At 42.5% G+C, this 14,016-nt stretch overlaps 1 protein-coding gene across 3 annotated transcripts in view; it reads right to left on the bottom strand.

Moving 5' to 3' along the window:
- LOC123762748 (NBAS subunit of NRZ tethering complex-like) overlaps positions 1-14,016 on the bottom strand; it is a 504,795-nt gene that overhangs the window by 399,769 nt on the left and 91,010 nt on the right. For all 3 annotated transcript variants that reach the window (XM_069332294.1, XM_069332295.1, XM_045749508.2), the window contains exon 10: positions 3,133-3,279. In XM_069332294.1, the coding sequence (XP_069188395.1) occupies positions 3,133-3,279 (147 nt within the window). The remainder of the gene's footprint in view (positions 1-3,132; positions 3,280-14,016) is intronic.

Raw genomic sequence — 14,016 nt, 5'->3', positions numbered from 1 at the left:
AGTAACAAGACACCTGGTGTTCTTCTTCAGCTATATCTTGCTCTGGTTAGGCCCCATTTAGATTATGCAGTTCAGTTTTGGTCGCCGTACTATAGAATGGATATAAATTCACTTGAACGTGTCCAGCGTAGGATGACTAAGTTAATTCCCCAAATTAGAAATCTTTCATATGAAGAAAGATTAACAAAGCTTAAATTGCATTCACTGGAAAGGCGAAGAGTTGGGGTGACATGATAGAGATTTACAAGTGGATGAATGGACACAACAAAGGGGATATTAATAGGGTATTAAAAGTGTCAACACAGGACAGAACACGAAACAAATGGGTATAAATTGGATAAGTTTAGATTTAGGAAAGACTTGGGTAAATACTGGTTCGGTAATAGGGTGGTTGATTTGTGGATCCAATTACTGCGTAACGTGGTGGAGGTGGGGTCCCCCGATTGTTTCAAGCATGGGTTGGACATGTATATGAGTGAGATTGGATGGTTATAGATAGGAACTGCCTCGAATGGGCCAATAGGCCTTCTGCGGTTCCTTTGTTCTTATGTCTTCCCTAACTGTTAATGGCAGCTGGCCACTGCTTCCCTTTGGGTGGTGGTGGGAACCACTGCATCTTGCCTCATTGACAGTGTGAAAGCGGATAACACCACCATTAGGGTTTATGGCGGTGTTTTTGTTGCATACTCGGCAAAAAACTCTTTTAGGAGTAGTTGTTGGTACCTCAAGGCTTGTGGAGTCCTGCCCGACCTCTGGAACCCCTTCCATTTCAACTCGGTTGGGAGAGTTAAACTGTGCATTGTTCTATAGAGGGGGAAATACACTGGGTCATGGCCAAGCAACTGCCAGCAACTGGGTGTGTGGAGCCAGCAACTGGGTGTGTGGAGCCAGCAACTGGGTGTGGAGGCATCAACTGGGTGTGGAGGCATCAACTGGGTGTGGAGGCATCAACTGGGTGTGGAGGCATCAACTGGGTGTGGAGGCAGCAATTGGGTGTGGAGCCAGCAACTGGGTGTAGAGCCAGCAAATGGGTGTGGAGCCAGCAAATGGGTGTGGAGCCAGCAAATGGGTGTGGAGCCAGCAAATGGGTGTGGAGCCAGCAAATGGGTGTGGAGCCAGCAAATGGGTGTGGAGGCATCAACTGGGTGTGGAGGCATCAACTGGGTGTGGGGCCAGCAACTGGGTGTGAAGGCATCAACTGGGTGTGGGGCCAGCAACTGGGTGTGGGGCCAGCAACTGGGTGTGGAGGCATCAACTGGGTGTGGGGCCAGCAACTGGGTGTGGGGCCAGCAACTGGGTGTGGGGCCAGCAACTGGGTGTGGGGCCAGCAACTGGGTGTGGGGCCAGCAACTGGGTGTGGGGCCAGCAACTGGGTGTGGGGCCAGCAACTGGGTGTGGAGGCCGCGGCTGGGTGTAGAGGCCGGGTGGGGCGAGGGTCAGCTCAGGTAGTGAGATGGTGGGGATGGGGGTCGGTTTGGGGGGGGGGAGGCGTAGTATCGAGTGGGCTATACAGATGACACACAATATACATTCATATATATGTAAACCAGGGTATGTATGACACTGAGAATATATGGGTTGGCACTTTGTCATATGTATGACACTATAAACTGGGGTTGGCACTTTGCGGTGTGTATGGCACTGAGTATCGGAGTTGGCACTTTGAGATGTATGTCACTATGGCACTATATATACATGGTATGCACTTTGTATGTCAGGGCCACAAAGTATACAGTAAACAGACAGAAATTGTTCACTATCATTCACTGAGCCTGTGAGGGAGGTGGTGGGGTGGTGTGGTGGTGAGGGGAGTTTGAAATGGGCCACTACCAGCTTCCTCCGCCTGACCTGTGAGCGGGTGCTCTTAGTGACGCCTTACTCTAAGGTTCACTTTCCCTCACGCGCCTCCCTCTGCCCCTGCCCTTTCCCATCCCGCCCCAGCCGTTAAGGTGGTAGGCCTCCCTCACTGGCACTGTTTCTGGCGAGTTCAAGCATGGCAAGCCGGAGAAAATTGTAAAATATCGTTGACTGGGACAATGGAGGGACTTCAAACGCCAAAGATGTTTTCTAATGATGTTCACGTATGTCCTGACCGACACCTCACCTGCTTGGCCTCACTGTTTTGTGATAAAGTATGAAGGTAACCCGGAGCTCCACGGTGCCCCAAGGGTATGTATGTACTGTATGTATGTATGTGTGTGTGTGTGTGTATGTATTTATTATTATATATATAATATATATTATATATATATATATATATATATATATATATATATATATATATATATATATATATATATATATATATATATATATATATATATATATATATATATATATATATATATATAAATAATATCTCAAAACTCAGTTTTTTAAATGCTTTTCAAGTACATTGTTTATACCAATTAAAAGCAAATTCCATTTATAAACTGAATGGTACCCAACGTTTCAATTGGTTATGAATGAATCAACACGTTAAAATAAAAATAAGAAAACAGAAAAAACTTCTTTCAGATATATTGCTGACTATTGTACAGTACTGTATATAAAGTAATGAATGTTAAAGTAACAGGAAGGAATTTAACCTTGTGTTCCTATTCAGTTAACGTGTTACACAGTTTGTGTTTTTAGGCTAAAGAGTAAAAATTATTTTCATAAAATATGTCTATATATTATAGACAGTTTAATATTGCACTGTAGTGATGGCCAGACTTATGTTATGCATCACTATCATGCCACAGACTATTTCAATACATCAATGTATTGAAATACATTGGATGGCATAAAACAATCCAAGATTTGAGTAAAATATAAAGTACAGTATTGTAATATGGAAATTTAAATTACATTATTTACAATTACACCCAGCATGATATAGTAAATGAACAAATATTATTTTTTTATCTGTAGTCTTCTTTTTCTGTAGGCTAGTACCTCCCTATCTTCTGGCTTTTTTTGTTATAGTTTATTTTATACTACTGATGAGTTTCATTTATAAAATGCTAACCATCATACATACATTTTCTTTTCTAGACAGATGACTTTCCCATCTCATGAAAGTGTGAAAAAGGGTAAAGCACTATGGCGGTGGAAAAGGGTAAAGCACTATGGCGGTGGGGATCAACTTACCTGTAACTGTTAGCGAGTGCCAATGCTTCTCCGTATTCTTCATTCTCAATTTTTCGAGCAAATAATTCCTCTGGAGTTGTACTCTTCAGACACAGCAGACGGAATGTTCTCTGCACAATTTTGGATCTCTTGCTTGGAGGCCGAAATCTAGTTTAGGTAAAAACTAAAATTGTCACGGCAGTACATAATTAACCCTTAGACCGTGCAATACATATATAGATGATTTGAGAAACAAAACCAGAACAGCGCAATACATTAATAGCTGTTTTAGTGTCTAGCGCCTTAATTTAAATGCCCCGCGTGGGATAGGAGCAGCTATAGTGCAGCCACGACCGATAGTTGACAGACACCACCTAGAAAAAAAAAATCGTGACCAACATTCCTGGGTGTGAGAGCCTCAGTACTGAGCGAGCCACCAAGGCTGACGCACGCACCATGAGCGCACAGCACTGCTGTTCAGCTTGTGACCACAGCATCACCTAAAAATGTTAAAATATACATGTTCATGCTATTATTTAGCAATGATAGTATTACAGAAGATCCCTGACTGTGATAAAAATGACCAGGATTCTGATAATAGCAGGATTGTGGTGATATTTAGCACTGTGCTCTATGGAGGGAGGAGTAATGCTGTGGGAGGGAAGGTGGTGGCATTGTCTTCTGACTGTGTGTGTGTGGCCACCTTTTATTGACTGCACTCACCATACCAGCTTAGTGGTTCGCTATGGTGAACACAAATGTAGATACTTATATATAACGCGAGTATAGAGTATAACAGCAGCAATAGGAGTAGGTTGGGAGCCGCCATTTTGGTGAGGGAGGTGCATCGTCTGCACGACTTGTCATGTTTACTGGTGGCCACTATGGTCTTTGGGCACCATACCAGCTTATTTGTACAGGTATGGTGAATAAAACATGTAGATACTTATATATATACGTGTATATAGCATAATAACACCATAAACAATATTGTTGGAGAAATATTAGTGTGTCTGGCCTTGAGGGCGGCCACCACCAGCTGACTGTGTGAAGAGCTACATCTTTGTGACTTTACTCACCATACAAGCTTAGATGTACAGTTATGGTGAACAAAACATGTAAATGCTTATATATAACATCTGTGTATAGTGAATAATTGCAAAAACAGTATTGTGGGAGGAGAATGAGGGCGAGTGAGGTGTTGAGGGAGAGAGTGGCAGCGAGTGGCTGGCGCTGGCTGGTATGTGGCGGCCACTCCTCGTTGCATTTTGACTCACAATACCAACTTAGTGCTTCGTTATGGTGAGCAAAACATGCAAATATTTATATATAACCTGTGTATATAGTGTAATAACAGCAAAACTGTTTATTGCTTTATGAACATAATTGAATCACTAATATGCACACCATAATTTTGAGTACAGCGATGGTTCACACATTTCATTACATATATATATCACAATACACACTATTGAATAATATTACTGCAAAAAAAGATAAAAAAATCAGAGAAATTGAAATAATTAGGTACAGTATATATAATATATTTGTGGCAACTGCCGCCTGACAGCTCGGGCGGAGTAGACCTCGTCTGACAAAGGCTCTGTCAATGCCCCTTTTTTGCCAGACTTCCCTACCCTATTGCGGCTAAAATATGCCACCTACGATTTTTTGTTATTTTTTCCGTGATCAGGGAACACAAATGAACACTTTTATAAGACAAAAAAAAATTTGGATTTTTGTTGTTGTTGCGCCTGTGGGTGTTGAAGTAATTATGACCCTTAGTGGCCCTAGGGTTAAAATCAAAGATCAAAAATATGAAATTTTAAGTTGCATCTATATATCCAGTACTTTAACCCCTTAACTGCGTTGCCTCCAAATGTGACACCCCCGCAGTGCGCAGGAAATAAATTCTCTGGAAAAAATTATTTTTTCTTTTTAAAGTGTCAAAAACCCTTCCCTCAGTATGGGTATGTAAAAAAAAAGTCGAAATTGTACTTACTTTGGCTGCTATGGGGTCCGGAAGTTGGGGCGTGACGTCATCATTCCCCGTGCGCCCGTGCCGTAAGCTCTCGGGGGCGGTGGGGCGCTCGGGGCGGGGCGCGCGAGTTGCCGCGAATATATTTTCGTTCATTTTTTGCGCACCTTTCCAAATACATTTTCATTGTTTTATGTGCCAATCCAATGTATAATGAACACGTACACTATAATATCGCAGTACAACATCCGTACTGTCCGTAGACACTGTGTTACGTGCATGAAACTTGTGTACACATATGCAGCACATATTTACTATGTATCATGCTAATTTGTGTATATATACATTCACCATCAACACATTCAGAACACCGCGTAGCAGCTGCTTCGTATGGGCCAATAGCAGCTGCCTCGTATGGGCCAATATCAGCTGCCTCGTATGGGCCAATAGCAGCTGCCCCGTATGGGCCAATAGCAGCTGCCCCGTATGGGCCAATAGCAGCTGCCTCGTATGGGCCAACAGCAGCTGCCTCGTATGGGCCAATAGCAGCTGCCTCGTATGGGCCAATAGCAGCTGTCTCGTATGGGCCAATAGCAGCTGCCTCGTATGGGCCAACAGCAGCTGCCTTGTATGGGCCAACAGCAGCTGCCTCGTATGGGCCAACAGCAGCTGCCTCATATGGACCAACAGCAGCTGCCTCGTATGGACCAACAGCAGCTGCCTCATATGGGCCAATAGGAGCATTTGGCCATGAACACATTCAGAACACCTCTAGTGAGAGCAGCAACACCCAGCCAGTCTCCCTCACTCCAACATTGCTCCTCCCACCATATTGTTATAGTTCTTATTACACATGTTCTATATACATGTTTTATTTACCAGAACTATGCAAGTAAGCCGATATTGTGTCCAAACAGTACAGTGGCCACTATACACTGCATGAAAAATCACACAGCAGATGACGCTACGATTACGTCACCTCCCTCACCAAAATAGCTCCTCTCAACATTCTCCTGTTGCTGTTCTTACACTATATATACCCATGTACATATGTGTTGCCCATAGCGAACCACTAAGCTAGTATGGTGAGCAAAACAAGAGTGGCAGCCACACACACACGATGAGGCTAGCTCAATTCTTGCCCTCCCTCCCTCATCAAAATTCCTCCTTCCACAATACTACGCACAATGCTAATTATAACCACAATCCTGCTATTATCACAATCCTGGTCCCTAATTCCTGTAAATGAATAATTGACCACACGTTTATTTTGAAAAGGAACCTAAGAAATCATTTGAAGATTCCTTGATGAACGAAATAATGCTGCGGCTACCGCTGTGAGCATCGTGAACAGCATTGAATCACTGATATTTGAACATTGTACCCAGTCATTATCACACTCAGGCTCTAATATAACACTATCATAGCTAAATAATACAAGTTATATATATATATTTTGACATTATTAGGCGATGCTGTGGTCACATGCTGAACAGCAGTGCTGTGCGCTCATGCTGTGAGCGCCAACCTTGGTTGCTCACACACTACTGAGGCTCCCACACCCGGGAATGTGGACCACGATTTTTTTTAAAGATGGCGTCTGTTTACAAGAGCCCTAAGGAAGCTGATGTGAACCCCATGTAACCGCGGGAGTTTTGAATGGAACGTGAAAAATACAAATATCCGGAGGCGCGTTGCGCAAACCAGACGTGAGCCTGCAGGCGCGTTGCGCAGTTTAAGGGTTAATGTATTGCCTTGCTCTAAAGAAGATTAGAGCCAGATTAATAACTGGAAAGGATAATGGAAACATTCAAGAATGGAAGGAGTATTTGTGCTACAGGTTGTCAAGGGCTGCTGGAAAGGAAGCATAACTCAAATTAGAATTTTGATTGAACTAAATCAATGATCTAAAACAGAAATTGAAGAATGATTCCTTCATTATTTTACACAATTGCATACATGCAAAATGTTGGTTCACAAAATACGAAATAAATAAATCTACAGTATATACAGAAAACAAATCCATTAGTCCATGCACCATATTGTACCCACTCAAAATTCCAAGTCTGGTAATGTGTAGTCTGACACCAAATGCACAAAAGCATTCAGAGTCATGTTAAATATTGTTTTTTAACAATAATAATACAGTACTGTACTTTATTACATTGAATTTTATTGAATACAGTTTGTTTATTCCTGCTTAAATACATTCATACATAGTAATCACTTCGTTTCTTCCATTTTCACTTCATTGTGGAAGCGAACATTACTAAACTTTATGTAATACCTGTATATCCCCCTCGCTTCCTTAATTAACACATTTTCCTACATATACAGTATTAAAAATTATTGAACATATATTAACTTTTATTCAATACAGTAAATTAGGATATACAGGGGTGCCTCGGTTTAAGAGTTTAATTCGTTTCTGAAGACAGCTCGTAATCCGAAAACTCGTAAACGGAAGTTAATTTTCCCATAAGAAATAATGGAGAAATGAATTAATCCATTCCCGACTACCTAAAACCTAACTTCAAACTAAATTTTTAACCTAATTCATCGAAATTTACATTACAAAACAATGTTCAAGTTATTATTTACCCTTGCTGATGACTACTGTTGGTGTATGGAAGATGGTGAGGGGGGGGGGGGGGAAGGTGGGAGAAGGAGAGGTGTTACTGTTTGGAAGAGGAGTGCCCTTCCATTATAACATCAGGCAGTGAGGACCTCTCTGGGGTGCATTCTCTGGCATGTTTTGCCAGCATACCACTAGGTCCTGGTTGTGGCTCACTGCTCGACTTTCTCACAACAAAGCAGTCCATTGATGATTATTTTTCTCTTCTTCGCAAGATATGTCGTCTGTAGTGAGGCATTACATTGTCACTGAAAAAGTTAATGCAACGGCTTACTACAGCTTTCTCTAGATGAGTCGTTTCAATAAAAGTTTGCATTTCTTCCCACTTCTGACACCACTTCTTAATGGTTGCGGAAGGGACATTCGCTACTGCCTTATCCTCCTACTAAGGAGAAACATCCTCAGCTGTGTCTTCTTGCTGTTCCTTTTGAAGGGCTTGGAGTTCTTCGGTGGTCAGTTCTTCGTTGTGTTCTGCCACCAACTCTTCCACATCATCGCCATCCAATTCCAAGTTCATTTGCCGGCCCAGAGCAACAATTTCCTCAACCATAGGCGCATCATTTAGAGGCTCAAACCCCTCAAAGTCTAGTTCTGTCACACATTCAGGCCACAATTTTCTCCAGCCAGAGATCAGGGTTCTTTGATTCACTTCTTGCCAGGCTTTGTCAACGAGTTTTAAAGGACTAAAAATGTTAAAATGGTGTTTCCAGAACTCTTTGAGGGTGAGTTTTGTGGCTTCAGTCACTTCAAAACATTTCTGGAAAAGTGCCCTTTCATAAAGTTTCTTAACACTATCACTCACTTTAGACACCGATCACGTCCAATTTTTTTTCTCTAGAGTCCTAGGCATGGACAGCATTTGCATCCATTACAAAAATATTTGTATAAAATTCATTTTATATCTGATCGACTTCGGGATAGTTTCAGAAAAATGCCTTTAGAGGGCGCATAATTTGATACCAAAATGAAATATATAACACGAAACTCGATGTCAGAACACTTGAAATATTATAAATACGTTTTTGGTCAAAATTTTAAAATATTTGTTAAAATTCTATTTATTGTGCAATTATTTTGGGACTAGTTTTAAAATGCGCGCTTTTACGTTGCGAACAATTTGATACCAAAATGAAAGATGTAACACAAACATTTATGTCAGAACACTGGAAAGATATAAATAATTTTGTGATGATGAGCTTCCAGAATTAAAATATTTGTTAAAATTCCAGTTATTGCTCTATTATTATGGGACTTGTTTTATTATAACCGACTTTTTATTGCGAAGAATTTGATACCAAAATGAAAGATGTAACACGAAAATTTATGTTATAAAACTGAGCGCGTATACACATTAGGTTGCAGTGTGCCAATTGGTGCTCATTTACGAGTAATTTTAGGCTTTCCTGCAAGGAGGCACGCCGGGCTTTTATATATTATATGCATATACACCGTAGGGAATTTAATTGCAAACACAATGATACCAAAACAAACGATGTAGCACGAGAATTAAGGGGAGAAAACTGAAATGAGTGTACACATTTTACTGATTTTGTGCGCTCACGGGACACTTTTTGCCAATTTTAAGCTTTGCTGTTTGGAGTCACGCCAGGCTTTTGGACATTATATGCAAATACACCTGTAGGGAATTCTATTGCGAACACAATGATACTAAAACGAACGACGTAGCATGAGAATTAAGGTGAGAAAACCGAAACGAGTATACACATTTCCGTGTCACCGCGCGCTTGCCTGTACGCTCGTCCACACGTCGGGGGCATGATCTCTAAGTTGGCGGCGTGCATGCCCGGGGCGCGATAGTGTTAAAATTTGCTATGATTTTCTGGTCCATAGGTTGAATTAGAGGAGTGGTGTTAGGAGGAAGGAACTTTACTTTGAGAAATTTACTGTATCTGTGCAACAATTCATCTTCCAATCCTGGAGGATGAGCAGGAGCATTGTCGAGGAGAAGCAGGGCCTTGAGTGGCAAATGTTTCTCCTGCAGATATTTTTCTATGGCAGGGCACACCACTTCATTCACCCACTCCGAAAAAAAAATCCTAGTCACCCATGCCTTATTATTAGCCCTCCACATCACGCACATTTAGTTTTTCTGCACTTTATACTGTTTGAAAACCCTTGGATTTTCAGAATGATACACAACAAGGGTTTAATTTTCAAATCGCTAACCACATTTGAACACAGCACAAGCGTAAACCTATCTTTCATAGGCTTGTGTCCGGGCAATGTTTTTGCTCCTTGGTAATGTATGTCCTCTTAGGCAGTCTTTACCAGAACAGTCCTGTCTCATCACAATTAAACACTTGTTGCTGTATGTATTCCTCAGCCTCTGCAAACTCTTTAAATTCTTCAATAAATCTTTCAGCCGCTGGTTTGTCTGAGCTGGCGGCCTCCCCATGCCTCACAACACAATGAATACCACTTCTGTTTCTAAATTTTTCAAACCATCCCCTGCTTGCCTTAAAATACATAAAGTACATAAAGTAAACCTGCACTCGTTCCAGGGGTTTTTCTTTAAAAGGTCTTCATGCAATACCCTGGGTCTCACACAAATGATGGCCTCTGAAACCCTATCACCCGCTAACTCCTGTCGTGTATCCAAATTAATAACAACTTTTCCACATCCACAAGTATTTGTGGTCTTTGTTTCGTGATTGTTCTTACGCCTTTTGCCCTATTAGCACTCATAATGTCCTTTTTCTTGCTAAGTATAGTGCATATCGTTGATGTGGATTTGTTGTACTGCCTACAAAGTTCAACAACACGTGCACCATTTTCATGCTTTTGAATGATCTCTCATTTTTACTCTATTGTCATCCTCACATGCGATTTCTTAACCTGATCCTTACCGCTGGCTTTCTTGGGACCCAAGGTGAGATATATAATAACAAATTTTATGCTCAAATAGCAAAAACCCAACGTTGAATGTAATGAAACGCCATTTTCTGGGTGAGCACCGGAGGCTTCCTGGAGCTTATCGGGCTAATGTATGTTATATTAGACCGGAACATTAGCTAAGAAGTTCAGACCTACCAGGGACCAGCGCCAGAACCTGGCCCCTTCAGAGAGGTTCCAGGGAGCAATGGCCCTAGAAAACCCCTTTGTGGTTGGGGTTTTCCTTATCTGCCATCGACCGGGGTTAGGCACCCAGAAAGGTAGGCATAACAAAACAAACCCACATAGTAAAAAACTAAAACAAACCGAACAGAGAGGTAGAAACTCCCTACAATCACAAGGAAACAAGCAAACATCACACTTTACTCCCGCGCCGATCGTCCGCGCAGCCCTCCCCGCCCCAAGAGGGGGAGGGGGGAGCCCCGGACCTACCGCGCCGGCTGCCAAGCTTCAACCAACTCAAAAAAAAATGCTGACCGGTGGGAGGGAGGGTTGCCAGGGAACCTCCGGGGCTCCCTGGCAACTCTCCGGGAGCAGGCCGGAGGTGAAACAAAACATGAGAAAGCGTACGAAAGGGGCAGATGTGACGTCCACCCCGAACGCAAGCCGGAGCGGCTCCGCCAGCGCCGCACAAAACGAGGCGACAGTAAAAACATCAAATGACTGAAGTTCTGAAAATCCAAGAAAGACAAAACAACCCGATGCGAAAGAGACGACAACCTATGAAGAGCAAGAAAAAGTGCATAGAAACACCAAGAACGTCATACTGTCACCAAGAAGCTCGCAGGTGGGACACCATCAACAAAGCCACCTGAACACCACAGAGATGGTGATACCAGCGTCAAAATACCAGACGCAAAGAGCCGAGGAGAAGGCCGAATCAGTCACGTACAGGACTGATCCGACCTGCTGAAAGAGCCGGAGCCGCGGGAAAACGCCCCGGTTGACATTACCTTACGAACTGAAGCGTGGCAGCCGGTGCGGTAGGTCCAGGGCTTTCCCCCTCCCCTTCTCGGGGTGGGGAGGGCTGCGCGGACAATCAGCGCGGCAGTAAAGTGGGATGTTTGCTTGTTTGCTTGTTTCCTTGGGAGTGTAGGGAGTTTCTACCTCTCTGTTCGGTTTTTTGTTTTAGTTTTTTACCATGTGGGGTTTGTTTTGTTATGCCTACCTTTCTGGGTGCCTAACCCCGGTCGATGGCAGATAAGGAAAGCCCCAACCACAAAGGGGTTTTCCAGGGCCATTGCTCCCTGAAACCTCTCTGAAGGGGCCCGGTTCTGGCGCTGGTCCCTGGTAGGTCCTTACTCCTTAGCTAATGTCCCGGTCTAATATAACATACATTAGCCCGATAAGCTCCAGGGAGCCTCCAGGGCTCACCCAGAAAATGGCGTTTCATTACATTCAACGCTGGTTTTTTTTAGGTCCTGCTATGTGGACTAAGTATTTTGATCCTAGTCATGTTGACCCTACTCGTCCTTATGATTTATTCCTCTATAAGCACCTTGTTGATTTGGTCTGAACTCCTTAGCTAATGTCCCGGTCTAATATAACATACATTAGCCCGATAAGCTCCAGGGAGCCATAGAGGCTCCCCACAGAAAATCAGAGAAAGTGCGAACGAGTTACCCAGGAGCGCGCAAACGCGATAAAATGTTTTCACTATTTTCACTCTGGTCACCTCAATTTTTGTCCTAGGTCTTTCATTTTGGTCTCAATGGGTTCACAATAGAATTCTCTAGAGGAACATTAGCATATAAAATAAAGAACCTGGTCACGCTCCAACCGCCGACGAGTTGAAGACGAGCCACGCGTTAGCCGCGAGTGAGCGCTCAGACGCCTTCCAGCTACACTCCCAATTCCTTCCCTTTTCAAGCCTTTTTTTCGCAATTTTCTTCCTGGAAGGGCCTTGTTCATGATCACTATCCATCGTGTAGTAAGCGTAGATAGTTTCTAAAGCCGCAGTAAGAAATATAGCCACGGAAAATAGCCGAAATGTTCACACGTTTGAGATGCAAGGGGAGGCGACATTGGTCACAACAGTGGAGCGAAAACAATGGGCCCACTGCGTGTGCCAAGTCACCTGAGGGCCACGAGGCTCAACAAAGAAAATGGGAAGACATCGGTGCACATTTTAAAACCAGTCCCCAAAAAATCGGATAAAAACCTGATTTTTGGCGATTATTTAAAGAGGATGACGCAATGCTGCGTCATCCCCGGTATTACCAACAGTAAACGGATGACGCAATGCTGCGTCATGCCCGGGCGAAAGTGTTAAGTTTAACCCTTGACCAGCTGATTGTATATACAGTACTGTATATGATTTTGGTCAAACTACATGCATGGCACATTGTATATATATATACTTTTTAAAGTACTGTAATGTGTAAGTTATAAAAGTCCCATGGCTACATGGGATCCACATCAGCTTCCTCAGGGCTCCAGTAAACAGTCATCATTTAAAAAAAAAAATTGTGGGCACCATTTCCGGGTGTGAAGACCTCAATATTGAGTGAGCAAACAAGGCTGGTGCATGCAGCATTAACTAACAGCACTGCTGTTCACCTTGTGACCACAGCATCACTTAAAATTGTCAAAATATATGTTACTGATATTATTTAGTCATGATAGTTTTACAGAAGAGCCTGACTGGGATAAAGACTGTGTACAAAATTCAGATATTAGTGAACACAATGCTGTTCAAAATGTTCACAGTGCTAGGCAGATGAGGAGTAATCTTGGAGAGGAAGGATTTGTCGTCAGCTGGCTGATGTGTAACTTAGTTCATACAGTGTATGGTGGCCACTATGCTGTTTGGACACCACACCAGCTTAGTTGTACAGTTATGGTGAACAAAACATGCAGACACTTATATATAATGTGTGTATATAGTGTAATAACAGCAAAAATATTCTTTTATTGTTTGAAGAACATAATTGAATCACAAGGGGTGACAGGTAAGCTTCTAACATGGATGAAAAATTTTCTGACTGATAGAAAAATGAGGGCAGTAATCAGAGGCAATGTATCGGACTGGAGAAATGTCACAAGTGGAGTACCACAGGGTTCAGTTCTTGCACCAGTGATGTTTATTGTCTACATAAATGATCTACCAGTTGGTATACAGAATTATATGAACATGTTTGCTGATGATGCTAAGATAATAGGAAGGATAAGAAACTTAGATGATTGTCATGCCCTTCAAGATGACCTGGACAAAATAAGTATATGGAGCACCACTTGGCAAATGGAATATAATGTTAATAAATGCCATGTTATGGACTGTGGAATAGGAGAACACAGACCCCACGCAACCTATATATTATGTGAGAAATCTTTAAAGAATTTTGATACAGAAAGAGATCTAGGGGTGGTTCTAGATAGA

The sequence above is a fragment of the Procambarus clarkii genome, chromosome 27 (assembly GCF_040958095.1).
Source record: "Procambarus clarkii isolate CNS0578487 chromosome 27, FALCON_Pclarkii_2.0, whole genome shotgun sequence".
In the NCBI taxonomy this organism is placed as follows: domain Eukaryota; kingdom Metazoa; phylum Arthropoda; class Malacostraca; order Decapoda; family Cambaridae; genus Procambarus; species Procambarus clarkii.
Note: the sequence above shows the minus strand (reverse complement) of the source record. Positions and strands in the feature narration are given on the sequence as shown.